A 17,987-nucleotide genomic window follows, 5' to 3' on the forward strand; every position below is an offset into this window, starting at 1 on the left:
CCAGTTTTCAGTATTTATGATCAGAAATGTTTCTTGAGCATCAAATCAGCATATTAGAATGATTTCTGAAGGATCATGTGACACTGAAGACGGTAATGAGTAATGATGCTGAAAATTCAGCTTTGCCATGAATAAATTAAGAATAAATTACATTTTAAAATGTATTAATAGAAAACAGATATTTACAGATACAGATATTTAACCTATTATTACTAGAATATTGCTATTTTACTCAGTTTTTTTATTAAAGGTGCCCTAGATTCAAAAATTGAATTTACCTTGGCATAGTTGAATAACAAGAGTTCAGTACATGGAAAAGACATACAGTGAGCTCCGAAGAACAGGCAAATCTCAACATAACACCGACTGTTACGTAACAGTCGGGGTGTACACCCCAATATTTGCATATGCCAGCCCATGTTCCCAACATTATGAAAGGGATTACACAAGGGTAGCCAGTTAACGTCTGGAGCTGCACACAGCCGAATCATCAGACTAGGTAAGCAAGAATAACAGCGAAAAATGGCAGATGGAGCGATAATAACTGACATGATTCATGATAGCATGATATTTTTAGTGATATTTGTAAATTGTCTTTCTAAATGTTTCGTTAGCATGTTGCTAATGTACTGTTAAATGTGGTTAAAGTTACCATCGTTTATTACTGTATTCACGGAGACAAGACTGTCGCTATTTTCATTTTTAAACACTTGCAGTCTGTATAATTCATAAACACAACTTCATTCTTTATAAATCTCTCCAACAGTGTAGCATTAGCCGTTAGCCACGGAGGATAGCCTCAAATTCACTCAGAATAAAACTTTAACATCAAAATAAATACTTTACTCACATAATTCGAAGCATGCATACAGCATGCATGACGAACATCTTGTAAAGATCCATTTGAGGGTTATATTAGCTGTGTGAACTTTGTAAATGCGCTGTAATATAGTCGACAGCTCATGTGGCAGGGAGCACGCGAATTAAGTTGGCGGCGCCGAGTATAGATTTTAAAATAGACAGTTAAAAAAATTAATTAAAAAAAATCTATGGGGTATTTTGAGCTGAAACTTCACAGACACATTCAGGAGACACCTTAGACTTATATTACATCTTGTGAAAAAGCATTCTTGGGCACCTTTAAATAAATGCAGCCTTAGTGAGCAAACATTAAAAAATCGTACCCCAAACTTTTAAACTGTATATGTGTGTGTGTGTGTGTGTGTGTGCATTTTGTTCAAAGTGCACAAACTTTAGATTTCATGATTGCTCTCTGAAAGGTCCTCTGGGAATGACGGGCTCAGAGAGACATTGAACAAATTCATATTGCTCCATCTGCATGTTCTGAAAATCTCAGGACACAATTTAATACCTCTTTCATGTCCTTGAGAAAAGTGTGAGGATTAGTAGTAGATAATAAGTTTTGAGCCCCTGTGAAACAGATGGCGAGTGGGCTGCTCTTATTGAAAACAGACTCAAGGGGAACACCATACTGCAAGAGGAAAAACTGACTTTACAGGCAGCCATGTCCTTGGATGTTTGGCTGTTGTTGAAAACATCATACACCCACACTGTTTTTCTTGACTATTTTTTTTTTTTTTTATCTCCCACACTGTTTTTATTCCACCCGTCAGTGGTTTGTTTCCAAGCCTGTCGAGGGTCAATCTCCCTGAGGGGCCGCCATTAGGCAAATGGATAAGATAGGAGCTGAACTTATTGAGGTGAGACACAGGAGAGAAAAGTGGGAAATACCCAAAGAGCCATAGAGTGCCGTAGGAAGAACAAACACAGCGGCTCGGCTCTTAGTCTCACACTTTTTACACATTCTCACATTACCGAGGACTTGACAGACTGTGTCTGCTGCTGAGGTCACAGTCACAGTTCACTTAAACTTGAAACTTGGAATGATGACACTAGAGCTGCAACAACTAACCCGATAAAATGAATACAAATCCATAATAAATATCATTCAACAATTTATCTGTTGATTAGTTGGATGCGTAATACCTGTCCTCACTGATGTCACTTTACACTTTTTTATTAAATATAGGTTGTTTGACATTAAATTCAGTGTTTAAAATAATCAAATTATCATCATAAAACTATGTAATTATGTTTTTTATAAGAACAGTAACTGTAGTGGCATTAGAGTAAAGAATTCCTGACATTTACAGTATTTTTGTATGTTTGGTTTGGATTTTGCGAAAAACTATGAGTGATTTTTAGAGTAATATTTATATTTTTAAAGGACAGTAACAGTATGTGGAATACCCAGTGATTTGCACATTATTTAGAGGACAACATTGAGCTGGATGTGGAATAACATGCTTTTACGGTATTATCGTGGAAATAAAATCTTTGTTGTTGGTTTATTTAGTCGAAGATGAAATTGGCAGATTACTCGATTAGTTTTTTGTCGTGGCCCTAGCTTACACCACATTATCTTCTAGGTCAACAGGACAGGTGTCTCCTGTTCTTCTATCACTGATTTGAAACAGAGCAATGCATTAGGTTGACAGGGTGTGCAGAACTTCTGCTTGGAAGTGACATTTCTGTCATCCTTTAAGTATTTTTCAGCAGTGGTTGCCATCCACTGCCACTAATGTGAGATGTCAGAAACCCGTGGACAGATTTCTCAGGTAGTCTGCCCATGTGTTTGACATGTTTTGGCCATTTTCTATATTGAGAGAGCAGCAATGTGTCACTGTACAAAAAATATATATATTAGACAGGGCTCTGGAGGGTACAGAGCTCCTTCAGACTTTTAAACTAAAGCATTACATTTTTTATATTTTTATAGTGCTGTCAATCATGATTAACAGCATACTTTTTTTATTGTGGTTAATAATTAAATTAAAGAATTTAAATTAATTATTAAAGAAGTCCTTTATCCTTACCAAGAGTGCATTTTTTTTTTTGGATCTAAAATACATTAAAAACTGTAATACTGTGAAATACTTTGACAATTTAAAATATCTGTAATTTATTCCTGTAGTCAAAGCTGAATTTTCAACATCATTACTCCAGTCTTCAGTGTCACATGATCCTTCAGAAATCATTCTAATATGATGATTTGATGATCAAGAAACATTTATAATTATTATCAGTTGAAAACAGTTGTGCTGCTTAATATTTTGTGGAAACAGTGATAGATATTATTTCAGGATTCTTTGATGAATAGAAAGTTCAAAAGAACAGCATTTATTTGAAAAAGAAATCTTTTGTAACCTTATAAATGTCATCTTATACTGTCACTTTTGATCAATTTATTGCATCCTTGTTGAATAAAGTCATTCATTTCTTACAAACCCTGAACTTTTGAACGGCAGTGTACATATATAATCAGCATTAAGGTACACAACTCTAGTCTTTTGTTTCTAGAAACACAGCTCATGTTATTGTTAACATACCTCTGGCATAATGTAAGTCTTCAAATTGTTTTCAGATTTCCCTGACACTCATCCATTTTCCTTCTACTGGTCTCCTCCAAACTCAAAAATCATAATACGAGTCTATCCGCAAAGATAAAAGGAAGGTGTACGGTTACAGCTAGATCAACAGTGTGGGAGCAGCCCGAGGTTTTGTGAAGTTCTGGAGGTGAAGGATCTCCATGTGGGGGATTAATATGAGTTCTCTTCTCGCATCCAAACCAAACAGGCAATCCCACTCCAAGGACCGGGAAATCAAACTCTGTTTGTTTTGCGTGAGGATTATTTACATAGTCTGATATTTACGGAGGCAAGGGCGGACATCGTCACTACAAAAGAGGGTTGCTTTTCTCACTGAAAAGAACAGAAATGAATTTGGAAGTTTTGCTATGAACTTGATATTTGGTAACACTTTACAATAAAGTCCCATTAGTTAATGTTAGTTAATGCATTAACAATGAGCAATACATTTGTTACAGTATATATTAATCTTTGTTAATGTTAATTAATGTTAACAAATAGAACCTTATTGTAAAGTGTTACCTGACATTTCCATCATCATTTAAAATTTTTTTTTACTTCTTCTATGGAGGAGATATTTTGCAGAATGTCTGAGCTCCTCCTTTTCCAAACATATATATGTTGACGAGAGTTTTCAAGCTCCCAAAATGATAATATTTTACATTGCAAGTCCTCTGTAGCTACATGTTAGCTTTGTGTGATGAACAGAGTGAAATTTAACTCATTATTTGCAGAAAATCTTCTTAAACTGTTAGTCACCCAAAAATGAAAATTGTCATTAATTACTCACCCTCATGTCGTTCCACACCCGGAAGAACTTCGTTCATTTTCAGAAAACAAATTAAGATATTTTTGATGAAATCTGATGGCTCAGTGAGGCCTTTATTGACAGAAAGACAATTAACACTTTCAATGTCCAGAAAGCTACTAAAGACATATTTAAATCAGTTCATGTGACTACAGTGGTTCAACCTTAATGTTATGAAGTGATGCGAATACTTTTTGTGCACCAAAAGAACAAAATAATGACTTTATTCAACAATATTTAGTGATGGGCGATTTCAAAACACTGCTTCATGAAGCTTCGAAGCTTTACAAATATTTTGTTTCGAATCAGTGGTTCGGAGCATGTATCAAACTGCCAAAGTCATGCAAACCATTGAAATTTCGAAACGTTTCAAAACACTTAAAGCCTCGTTTACTGAAATCACGTGACTTTGGCAGTTTGACACGTGCTCTGAATCACTGATTCGAAACAAAATATTTGTAAAGCTTCGAAGCTTCATGAAGCAGTGTTTTGAAATCGTCCATCACTAGATATTGTTGAATAAAGTCATTATTTTGTATTTTGACGCACTAAAAGTATTCTCGTCGGTTCATAACATTAAGGTTGAACCACTGTAGTCACATGAACTGATTTAAATATGTCTTTAGTAGCTTTCTGGACATTGAAAGTGTTAATTGTCTTGCTGGCAATGCAGGCCTCACTGAGCCATTGGATTTCATCAAAAATATCTTAATTTGTGTTCTGAAGAGGATTGAAGGTCTTACAGGTGTAGAACGACATGAGGGTGAGTAATAAATGACAGAAATTTCATTTTTGGGTGAACTAACCCTTTAAATGCTGAAATCACATTTGTGTTTGCATACATTTTTGACATATGGACCCATTTATTTTTTACATTCTGCTAAATTTCTTTGTGGCCAGTGTAAAAAGAAAGCCATACAGGTTTGAAGTGACATGAGGATGTAATTTATTTATTTTTTATTTTTGAAGGGTTTTTTATGTTTCTTGGAAAAAAATGGGAACATACAGCTGTATTTCGCTTTTCTAGGCACAATACGTTTCCTACAGAGAGAAAAATGAAAACATTCAGTGATATGTCTGTTCTCAGTCACTGTGGAACAGTTATCCACCAACAAAGCACAGCTGTTGGATCTGGCAGTTAAACATCACTTTGACAGGATCTCTACTCGCTGCCGAGGAAGGTTTTACTGTCAGATATAACAAAGTGTGAGGTGAAAAGAATCTCTGATGGACTCACTGAAAGCATTCATCCCTTCCACTCAGCTTTGTTCGTATAAGCTCTCTCCCAAGACGACACCGACGCCATTTGATCGAAACAGAGATTTGTCAGGGCTAGTTTTATATCATGTACCTCTGAAAATTTTCAAAGATGTTTGCCTTCAAGGCATTTCCCTTAGTTTCTGAGCGATTAGGGTCTGTGTTTGAGTCAAGGGTCATGAGGGATGACTTTAATTGGATCTCATTTCTCCAGATCGGCTGTTTATTTGAAGAGGACTGAGGCAGAATTGTAGCGACTGAGATCACCGCTGGGAAGGGAGGGGTTAAGGCCTCTGAACATGGCCGTGCTCAATCATGCTTCCCCTTACTCACTGCACAAATACCCATGGGCACACTTTCCTACATTGTGCTAAAGTTGTGGCTGTGGCCTGCAAGGCCTCAGCATAGATCTTTCCCACACTCTCAGCAGGCCGTCATGTGTGCGTTGAGCTCAGATCGAGGGAGGAGGGAGACCTTGATCTTTATTGGCCAATGACCTGCAGCATATACTATTGTGCAGAGCAGGGACCAATCAGAGAGCTCAGATAAGGGTCACTTAACAGCCCTGTGCTTTAGCTCTGCTCCACTGCAGCTTCTGACTACACTGCATAGGGATGGATTTATCATATTGATATTTATATACATTTATATAATGGTACTTTCAAACTTGTCGATTACATTACATCACAATTATTATAGAAAAGTGATTAAAAATATGAATAGTCATCTGGTTCAGGGTTATTATAGCTTTGAATTTTTAATTTTAGTTTTTAATTTCAATTTTAATTTAATTTAGTCTCGTTTTCATTCTGACTTTTTTTTTAGTGTTAGTTTTAGTTTTTCACTATTTATTTTATATTTCAGTTTAATTGAAATAACATATTGAAATAGTTTCATTTATTTTTCTTTTTGGACTGCATTTGGACTTTATTTCAAGCCATGTAAATGTAAAAAAATATATTTTTTTAACAATTTAGTAATAATATTTAACAATATATAATTAAAAAGTATTTTTTCATTGCCTATATAAAAGATATATATAGAAATAATTATTTATATATATTTTATATATACTTAAAGATTTTTTTTTAGTGCAGTAGAGGAATGTTTTTATTGTGTGTGTGTGTGTGTGTGTGTATTGAGAGACTGATAAATGCCACAGGCGCTGCTATCAGATATCTTTGTGATTTCCTGCGTGTGTTACATTAAGCCTGATGATGATGCTGTGTGTGTGTGTGTGTGTGTGTGTGTGTGTGTGTGTGTGTGTGTGTGTGTGTGTCCCCACAAGGATAGTGATACCAGTAATAACCAGTCCCCATGAGGAAAACAGCTTATAAATCATACTAAATTAAGTGTTTTGAAAATCTATAATGCAGAAAGTTTTCTGTGATGGGTAGGTTTAGGGGTAGGATTAGTGTAGAATATGCAGTTTGAACATTATAGAGTTTATCCAGAGTTTATATTCTAGAATATACTGTTTGTACTGTATAAAAATCATTGTGTCTATAGGAAGTCCCCATAAAACATGGAAAGCAGTATGTGTGTTGTTCAGGTAAACCCTACTTTATGGGGACCAAATGTCCCCACAAAGATGGCAATATCCAACATTTTTAGTCCCCATGAGAAAAACGGCTTATAAATCATGCAAAGTGATTTTTTTTTTTTTTGAAAATGTAAAAATGCTGAAGGTTTTCTGTCATGGGTAGGTTTAGGAGTGCATTTAGGGTTGGGGGATAGAATGTAGAATTTGTCCATTATAAAAACCATTATGTCTATGGAAAGTCCCCATAAAACATGGAAACCCAATGTGTGTGTGTGTGTGTAGGGTTGGGGTGTTGGGCTTCAGTCTGTGCTGTTCTACTAATCCCCTGTTTTCACACACAGCTGTTTCCTGTTGGGAACATGGGCCTGGCTAGGGGCCTTTGTGAGACACACACAAACTAGAGAACACAATTTGCTTTTCCAGACAATGTTCACTGAAACGCCAAGGCCGCAGTGTCTGCCATCAAAAAGCCTGCGTGAAAACAACTTTGTCAGGAAATAATGCTCAACACAGCAATTTAGTTCATCTCTCTATTTCTTCATTCTAGGGAGTCCATTCCATTAAGACATGTTTTTCCTGGGAAAAGTCTCCAGATATTGGGCAATAAATGCGGTTATCAGTAGATTGTGGCTTATGAAGGCTGCAGACATAATTGATTCTTGGAAGAAGAGACCAGTGTGAACATGCCGTACTGACTCCGATCACCCTGAGCTTCAGACATCTCATCAGTCAGCTTTATTTATGGATTTGGCTCTGACCTCTGGCCTGATTCTCCTGTAGTATAGGAGTGAAAGTCTGAGCTGAGTTCAAGACAAAAAGCCTGCAGTCATTCCTGTGCCTGCTCATTTGTAATATCTGGAAATTATACAATCCATTTATTACAGCCAACGTTCTGTAATGTAAACTGACCTTAATGTAATGCAGTCACGATTGTAAAATGTGTTAATGTGCACTTAACCAAATGGTGGTCCAAGGGAGCGATACTTGAGAATGATTTTTCATCTGACTCCCTACAGCATGAAGTAGCAGGAGATTATGGGCATTATGTGTAAAAGCTGCGTTTTACAGTTAACTGAAGTTCTGCTGACAGGCACTATGTGGTATGAGTGTCCCAAATAGTTCTCAGACAAAGATAGGAACATCCTGTTACTTTTAGACTTTCCATTCCTGAATTAGAACAGCTTTTGGGATCTTGTTGCCCTGTTTGTTCTAATAAAAATGTTAAAAGATAGTTTTGCAAATAAAGTAATATGTGAGAAGAAGAACTCGGAATGTGTTTGATATAAACTTTTGTTGTCCTGCTTGAGTAGAAGTAGAAGATCTACATTTAATAATAAGATTTTTTCCATGCTTTTGAAAGAAGTCTCTAATGCTCACCAAGTCTACATTTATTTGATACAGTAAAATCTGAAATAGTGTGAAATATAATTACAATTTCAAATAACTGTTTTCTATTTTTCTGACACTCATTAACATTCACTCCGCTTCCACGACTCTCAGCCTGCCCTGCTTTACGCTACACTATACATTATGTGATACTTTTTTTCCCAGGGTTTTCTATTTCATTTAAAGTTGCTGTAGAACGTCTTTTTAAAAGAAGTAATATAAGTCTAAGGTGTCCCCTGAATGTGTCTGTTAAGTTTCAGCTCAAAATACCACATAGATTTTTTTTTTTATTAATTTTTTTTAACTGCCTGTTTTAGGGCATCATTAAATATGCGCCGATTCAGGCTGCGGCCCCTTTAAATTCTCGTGCTCCCCGCCCCCGAGCTCGCACTTTCCTTAAACAGCATAAACAAAGTTCACACAGCTAATATAACCCTCAAAATGGATCTTTACAAAGTGTTCGTCATGCAGTATGTCTAATCACGTAAGTATAGTATTTATTTGGATGTTTACATTTGATTCTGAATGAGTTTGATAGTGCTCCGTGGCTAAAGCTAACATTACACACTGTTGGAGATATTTATAAAGAATGAAGTTGTGTTTATGCATTATACAGACTGCAATAACGAGTCTTGTCTCCGTGAATACAGTAAGAAACTATGGTAACTCTAACCACATTTAACAGTACATTAGCAACATGCTAACGAAACATTTAGAAAGACAATTCACAAATATCACAAAAAATATCATGTTATCATGGATCATGTCAGTTATTATTGCTCCATCTGCCATTTTTCGCCATTGTTCTTGCTTGCTTACCTAGTCTGATGATTCAGCTGTGCACAGATCCAGACGTTAATACTGGCTTGTCTAATGCCTTGAACATGGGCTGGCATATGCAAATATTGGGGGCGTACATATTAATGATCCCGACTGTTACGTAACAGTCGGTGTTATGTTGAGATTCGCCTGTTCTTCTGAGGTCTTTTAAACAAATGAGATTTACATAAGAAGGAGGAAACAATGGAGTTTGAGAATCACTGTATGTCTTTTCCATGTACTGAACTCTTGTTATTCAACTATGCCAAAATAAATTCAATTTTTAATTCTAGAGCACCTTTAATTGAAATTGAAATCTTTAAAATGTCTTTACTGTCACTTTTGATCAACTTAATGCATCATTGATGAATAAAAGTATTCATTTCTTTAAAAAAAAAAAAAAAAAAAAGTATTACTGGCCCCAAACTTTTTAACTGTACATCCTGGTATGAAACTTTTAATTAATTATAGTGACTTTATTAGGAGATGCTGAACTGATGTCATTTATGCAATTATTATTATATTTAATTTGTTGTTGTTGTTGTTGTTGTTTGTATAAATGGGAATAAACTGAAATCTTATTGTTCTGGGCATCTAGTAAAACAATATCCTTTTTGTGGTCTTTATATTCACAGAGTGAATCAGTGAAATATTTCCTGGACAACTTGGATCGGATTGGCCAACTGGTGAGTCATGATAATACAGCACTATTTCATAATGCCATTTCTTCATGGTATATGACCATGCAATGTTTATAAAAATTATATTGCTGTTATAGAAACAAAGATAGTCATCTGAAATGATAGTTAGTCAGATGCAATGTTTCCCAGCAGAGGTGGTGACATTGAAGACTGGAGACACTGAAAATGAAAGTAAAATGGTCTACTTCAGATTGATTGGCCAATGTTGCCAAGAACACATAGTGTTTCTCAGATGAGTGATAAAAAAAGGCCTGGAAGTGTTTAGTGTGAGCATGGAGACCAAGTCCAAATACAAAACAGATACATGGTATAGTTTTGGTGGGATGTGGGTCCTTTGAAAACTACTTCCGAGTATCATTTTGTCTACCCTTGTGGCAATTTTCATTAAGAATTGTGTATTTGCCTCAATTTTACTTTAGATTTTTATTTTTAATTTATTTTACTACATAGATTTCAGAAAGATCACATTTGCAAAAAGTATAGTTTTTCTGTTTTAAGTGGGTAAAAAGACTTTGGTAGAATGTGAAACTCTAATAGACCTGTGCAAAGCAAACAATCATCCTTGTTAATAAAAAATATTTCAGATAAATTTAGCTAAAGCAAATTGTTAAATTGTCATTGTTGTGCTAATATATATATATGTGCTATTGACTTTATTCACTCAACCTATTTTTACAGAGTTATGTGCCAAGCCGACAAGACATCCTATTGGCCAGGAAGGCCACCAAGGGAATTGTGGAGCATGATTTTGTCATCAAGAAGATCCCTTTTAAGATGGTAGATGTGGGTGGCCAGCGCTCTCAGAGACAGAAATGGTTTCAGTGCTTTGATGGCATCACCTCCATCCTCTTCATGGTGTCCTCCAGCGAGTTTGACCAGGTACTGATGGAAGACCGCCGCACTAACCGCCTGGTGGAGTCCATGAACATCTTTGAGACCATAGTCAACAACAAGCTCTTTTCCAATGTGTCCATAATCCTCTTCCTCAACAAGATGGACCTTCTGGTGGAGAAGGTACGCAAAGTCAGCATTTGCAAGCACTTTTCTGACTTCCGGGGAGACCCTCACCGACTGGAGGATGTGCAGGCCTATCTCGTTCAATGCTTCAACCGCAAACGTCGCAACCGCAGCAAGCCACTCTTCCACCACTTTACCACTGCCATTGACACTGAGAACATTCGCTTTGTTTTTCATGCCGTCAAAGACACGATTCTTCAGGAGAACCTTAAGGACATAATGTTGCAGTGACTTTTACAGTAGTTTGATCTGTTTTTTGCCATTGTTTTTGCCACCATTTTCCATCCTATCGCAGGAGAAAATGCCACCTGGACTTCATTTGAACGTTTTAACCTTGACAACTGTGCAGGAAAAAAATCATGGTGCAGAATTTGCATCTTGTGTTAGATGATCATGTACTCCATTATGCAGACCTTCATACTAGAGACATGATATTCAAACTCTCTGTCATCACTCATTTTAATTTCTTCCTGTGAAACAGGAAGTTTGAAAACACCTTGGATGGTGGAAAAACCAAGAACATTTGAGGGTGTTACAGTTTGTCAATGCAAAGAAAATGAAGCAGTTTGGTAGTCAATTGTTTTTCGTATTTTCACCTCTTTTCTCAAGGATACACTCAAACAATGCACAATAACTTTACACTGGCCCATCTCCCAAATAACATCCTAAAAATAAATGGCAAACCTGCACTGAACATCCTGCTTGATACAAGTAGTTAATTTTTGTGTCATTTGACAGGTTTATTTTTGATATAATCTAACATTTAAATCACATTTTGCTTTATCTATACTTGTGAGTTTATAGATATGTATGCAAAATTCTCATTAACAACTAAGCAGGGTTTTTGTACATAGAGTGAATAGTGGCTTTTGTACATGTTAACTGTGTTTGCTTTTATGTGTCTCTTCACGTTAAGCTACAAGCTTTGAAATATAGAGTAGGGTCAAATCACTGGTTATGCCTCTAACACCACTAACTTAAGATGAATAATGCATTAATGGTGTTTTTTAAATGTTATTATTGCACAGCATATGTACTTTATGAGTATTCATATGATGTTAAGCCTCTCGAAATGTATATAACCTGTGACTCTTCAAGCCAACCTGATGCTGTTCAGTTATACAATCAGCAGATGTAAAGATCTTAGTTCCTCCTTGATTTTAGCCAGGGACTTATCTTGTTGAATGGCAGCTGTGAACAGCTGTGTGCTTTTGGTGTTAGCTGATGTGCCTACAAGAGTCCCAGGTTGTGATCCCGGACGAGCCCCCAATTAGTTTCACTCATGTAGCGATCTATTCTTTTGAACTACTCCATGAACGGGCTGTGAAGTGTCTTCCCAGTGATTTCAGCCAATGCTGAGGAGTGTTTGTTGGTGGTGGTGGCACCATTTGATCCGTTTTCCAGACATCTGTTTTTGTCATCAGAGATAGTCGCTGATTCACAGTTTCCTCGGAGGGCGAGCGGTTTCAACTTCAGTGCAGGTGTTCGTTTGTCAGAATTTTGTTTTGCCTTTGTTTTGTGTTGAGGGACCACTTGAGATATGTTATCAGATAGTTTTCAAGTTTTAACAAGAGCATCAAGCCCTTTTCTTTCTGTTTTATGTACTTCAGTGGACACTGTGACTCATTTCTATAACAAAGCAACATTGATAAAGTTTCTCTATACCCTGAAGGCAATTTAAATTCTGTCCTTCCTTGTAATCGCCACAGTGCCATGTTGGCTTACTGAAAGTTGGCAGGAAGGGATTTGATTTGAGAAATTGGACACACCCTGAACCTTTGTCCCTGACAGCTCTTCCCAGTGGGAGCAACACAGATGCATTTATTGGAAGATATCTGGCTCTTGTGCACATGAAGAAGGGGAATATATTCTTTAATTCAAGGCTGTGTTCATCCTTGTTTCCTCTTTTAAGACCATTGGGAGAGTTTGAATGTTAAATAGTGGAAAAGAAATGCAGACACAAGTATAAAGGCTATTAAAACTTGCAATCAAGATAAGCATATGGCGTGGAATTAATTTAATATAAATTATATTTGGAGAATAATAATCAGAGAAACTATTTCCAGTTGCGATTTCAATCTACTGAAGATGATCTAACTATGGTATTTACATTACATTTGCTGCTCTGGTGTTTTGTCCCTCTTTAAGGATCTCATGAGTGTCACTGTTAACTTGATGTCTACATCAACACCCCTTTCATTGTTTTACTGTACTTTTTTCCACTTACATATTTTGCTTCCCTTTTTGTTTTATGTATCCAGTGATTGTAAAAAGTGTGAAATTCCAGATTAACTGCATTATGTGTGTTTTGTATATAAGAACAATATAAATACAATAAAAATGTTGAAGTTATGGTTTTTGGCTTGTTCTTCTTTACTGCATGTTTTACAACTCAATGTACACTGTAACAAATATCATGTTTTATTTATGGTAACAAACAAACAAACAAAAAAAAAAACAGGCAGCTGTGGTTGCCAAAAATTCATCATGATAAATACAGTACAATGTTTCAGGTATTACAGGATGGAATATTAGTGCCTGTATATCTTACAATTTATAACTGTATTTTTTATTAAGTGATATACTAATAATATACCAATCCGATTTTTTCCTTAAAATGTGTTGATAACCACAATGATAATACAGGCTGTACAATAGAAATCCACATTATAAATCAGAGTTCATGGCCTGTCCATAAAACATGGCCAACACTTATATAGACGGTGCCCAAAGTCACACACATACAGTGCAATAAACGTTCACTAAATAACATAAAATGTAACACCATAATGTAATGATGAGAACATAATGTCTGCTCTTTATTGTTTTTCACCGTAAATTATATGGTAATTCATAGTTTATACTTGTATATTATTTTTTTGTTCTTTATTTTTTTTCAACTGTAAATTTATTGTATTTCACTGTAAATTATATGGTAATTTATAGTTTATACTTATATATTATTTTAAATTATAAAATGGTTAGCTCCTGTCCTTGATTCTGATTGGTCAATAGCTGTGTTTTATTCACGATAAACCCTCAGCAACCACTCTTAGCAAAGTAAACTGTTTGTTCTCATTTAATATTGTTAATTGAAGCTTACTGTATTATGTAGAAGAGTTACTGTGAGAAAGCGATCGAGTGAGTGAGTTTATTAACTGCATTCAGATTTAGCATTTTCCTTCAGATCAGTCCTATGTTCATAATAAAAAAATCTGTTTAAATGTCCCATGTATTATCTTGTCCTTTTAACTCTCTACAGCACAGCATTGCCCCCAAGTTTTCTTAAGCCCTATGTTTAGTAAATTTTTCTTTAAATGATTACAACCAATTAGAAAGGTTGAGAAAGTACCAAATAACAGTCCAGTAAGGTGTGAGAGTCACCATCAAACACCCTGTAAAGGTGGGACGTCCTGTTCTGACACATGGTCACAGGAGCACATAGTGTGAGAAGAAGGTAAGATTATTTGCTTAAGTAATCTTATTTAAAACGACATGAACTGTACATAAAAAATAGGTGTGTGTATGAAGGTGTAGAGAAGACTTTTGTCAGGTTTTATGAAGTTTTTTTTAATTTTGCATGTTCAGAAATTCAGTTTTTCTTTTCGTTGCCTCAGGGCAACGTTGTGTGATAAGACAATATCTCACATTGGCAATAATGTGTTATAAGAAATACAGGAACACCCAAAGTGATGTGAAAAAATTGTAACACACCACTATTTCACAGCAGAGAAGAACTGCTTTTTGAAGTTTTGTACAGAGTGAAAACTTGACACACTGCATGATACAGACCTATGCATGTATCAAATTCAATATATCAATGTCTTTCAAGTGTTTTTCCCTTTTTTTCTTAATGATTTCTTGACATTTTTTTTTTTTTTATTATTTGATTTTGATGATCATTTTCACTATGAAAACGAAACGAAATTTTTTTTTATCAATAAAATGTTCCCAAATGAACCAAAAATTTATGTTGAATATTCAGGGGCGTAGGAGCGATTTTGAACCTAGGGGGGACAGTAAATGCCAGGGTGGTTCGGGGGAAATTTCCCGGATTTCTATATATCACTTAAGCACTTAAATGGTAATTTCTAATGACTTTTGGGAACGGATTGCAGTGTTTCCCACAGGATTTTGTGAGACTGTGGTGGGTGGACATCGGTTCCTCTAGGGGGGTCCGGGGGCATGCCCCCCCGGAGGAAAATTTTGTACATTTTAAATTTAAATGCATAAATCTGGTGTATTCTGAGAGTAAAATTACGTGACTAGATCAATAAAGAAATTTGTTCTCTTGTAAACAATTTTGTGCTCTAAAAGTAATTTATTTATTGGTGATGGTAGGGCACATTAGTCATGTACACAACATATAGTAGGCTAAATTATAGTTCATAAGTGGTCAAACATGTAGAGTACACATTTAAACCATTAAAAATATGTAGCAAAAGAGGTTACCTTTGTTGAATTAATTTATTTGTGGGAGCCTGTATCTTTGATTTGTTAACCAATCCAGAATGCACTAAACACAACATCTCATTATAGAGAAAAATAACAAATGAATAAAAATATATTCAAAAGCTGACCAATAAATAAATAAGTAAACTAGGCGAGTATATAATTCAGCAGCAAAAAATATTCTAGCCTAAAAACTTTGCACAGTAATTTTATAAATCCAGATGTTAATAAAAAGTTTAAAATTACTATTTGTATTATGAAATTAGATTTATATGTAAATAATTATATGTGTTTATATTAATGTAACATTAAAAGACGCTTATTTTAAATGTATTGTGCAGCTTTTTAATGGGGCAACAAGCTATAGATACGACAGAACAAAATAGGCTATTAATAATCTTTCAGTGTGCAAAACCATGATAATACGAAACGCTTCAAAACAACAGCAAAAAACCGCTAATGCGCATCCCGGGTGCAGAATGATGCGCTTGAAGCAATATCGAGTCAGAGCGCGCAGTTGTGCTGCGCATTGAAAAGTTCACGGCACAAAGAGAATCCCTGTGTACATCTGACTGTATCTAACAGTTTATTAATCATATGTTTCTTTCATTTTTAAATTCCAGTTATTGCGCGTGTGACACGAATTCATAGTCCTTGTGTTGTGCGATCTAACAGACATCCTGTAGCCAGTATGATGACATCGTTCAGAAACAGCAATAAACTCCAGCAAGATAAAGTCATTTTATGCAAATCCACAGCTCTTTATCTACATATCAAGTATTATAATGGGAATATATCATATTGGAGAGTTTTACCGTGCTGACTGTCGTTACCGAACGCGACGCGCTGTTTAAATGCTGAATGATTGACAGCTGTAGCGGAGGGAAGACGAGTTTCTGACCGTGAACTTATCGATGTATATTTCTTCTGTCCCTCACATGAAGCTATGGAATGGCTTCAGATGACTTTGAATATAGTGCACGAAAACTTAATTGGTGCTAGTCTACTTATTTTGCTCTATGTCTCCCACTTTTGCCATATAAAAGAGCGCAATTTACAGTGCGTGTGTGTGTGTGTAACCATGGCGACAAAACGACCAACTTTCTGAACCTGCACTTAAGCCTATAATTTCGTTTTTAAAAAATTAATTATGCATTTAAAAGTTGCAGAATGGATTAATTTGGAGACTCTGAAATCGGCAGAGATAGGCAAATGCAAAACAAAATCTGACATTGGGAAATAGTGAGGGTGACAAAACTTAGATTTTGAAATGTGGGGGGGACGTGTCACGTATAATGGCTCCTACGCCCCTGTGAATATTTGTTTTCATGTGCCATCAACATGTGTGCAGTAAAGGGATTAACATTTAAGGGGTTTTCCATTTGTCAGGTGTGTCTTGTTTCCTGTTCACAACAATTCAGTCTTTTCGATATAAAAGTCTTCTCTACTGACTGACACACTCAGACAGACAGTCTTTGCCACCATCTAATGGTGTAATAATGTAACTTCTGTTGCTGTTCACGGTCAGGGACTATTTTTTCCGGCAGAAGGAAGGCTTTAGTGAAACTTTACTTCATGAAAGTTGCATTGATACATATTTTTGGCTTTAATATTTGTATAGTGTGGTAACCGTTTTATGAAAGCAATAAGGTACTCGAGTCTAGTGCTGTATCGTGAATAAGTTCATGATACAGCACAGCCTCCCTTACCTTGTTGCTTACGTAAAATTACTGCAATGTTAAATTTTACAGTTTTTCATCATATATGTTAAGATAACTTACTGTTAACCAATTAAAAGGTTTGTACTGTAGCATTTTACAGTATTTTTTCCCTTTTCTTCTTTGTGAGTTACTGAATAGTCCAGCAGTTCTCAATTGGTTTTGCTTCACTATCCAAATTTTACATTAAACATAATGTTATGACCCTTTGCAACCCCAAATCAAGTTATTGCTCTTTAAATCAATCATAGGCAGACTTCTACCATGTGACAGATGAATTCCCCTCCAAATACCATAGTTTGATTGGACAATCAACTTTTGATGTCAACAACACCCCGTTTAAAATATCATACGACCGATCATAAGATTAGTTGCATTTCATTATTTGCATTTAGCATTGCTTATTCAGGATCAGAATAGATCCGACTCATTTTTAGGTCACAACCCAACCCCTGATATATGAGTAGCCTTATGTCAGGAGATTATTTGAGGTCACGTATTGTTTGTTTCTGTATCTTATTACTATTAGTTTTTAGCTCTCTGATGTCTTTGTTGTGTGTAAAGTTTAAATCTGCTGTTTTCCCATATATGAAAAACTGAACTGTCCCCACACTGTGCATTTCCTGCACATGCATGACTTTGGGAGCAAGTTCAAACAGAGACAAATAAACAGAGGTTATGCAAGAGTTAAGTGGCAGAGGAAGTGTTACCCCCAACTGGGGCCTGTGCTTACAGCAGTACTGTAAGTACCATTTTAACTTGAAGCTTAGATGCGTCTTTTTCAAAACGCCACCCGTCTTTGTTGCAAGCTATTTTAGGCTTTATTGTCATATAAGA

The 17,987-nt window shown here is 35.7% G+C and overlaps 1 protein-coding gene across 1 annotated transcript in view; it reads left to right on the forward strand.

Annotated features, from left to right (window-relative positions):
* Positions 1-13,332, forward strand: part of gna12a (guanine nucleotide binding protein (G protein) alpha 12a) — a 39,029-nt gene extending 25,697 nt beyond the window's left edge. The window contains exons 3-4 of the mRNA XM_048192672.1: positions 9,898-9,948; positions 10,642-13,332. Of these exons, the coding sequence (XP_048048629.1) occupies positions 9,898-9,948; positions 10,642-11,211 (621 nt within the window). The 3' untranslated portion in view covers positions 11,212-13,332. The remainder of the gene's footprint in view (positions 1-9,897; positions 9,949-10,641) is intronic.
* Positions 13,333-17,987: the final 4,655 nt, after the last annotated feature.

The sequence above is a fragment of the Megalobrama amblycephala genome, linkage group LG1, assembly GCF_018812025.1.
Source record: "Megalobrama amblycephala isolate DHTTF-2021 linkage group LG1, ASM1881202v1, whole genome shotgun sequence".
Lineage (NCBI taxonomy): Eukaryota > Metazoa > Chordata > Actinopteri > Cypriniformes > Xenocyprididae > Megalobrama > Megalobrama amblycephala.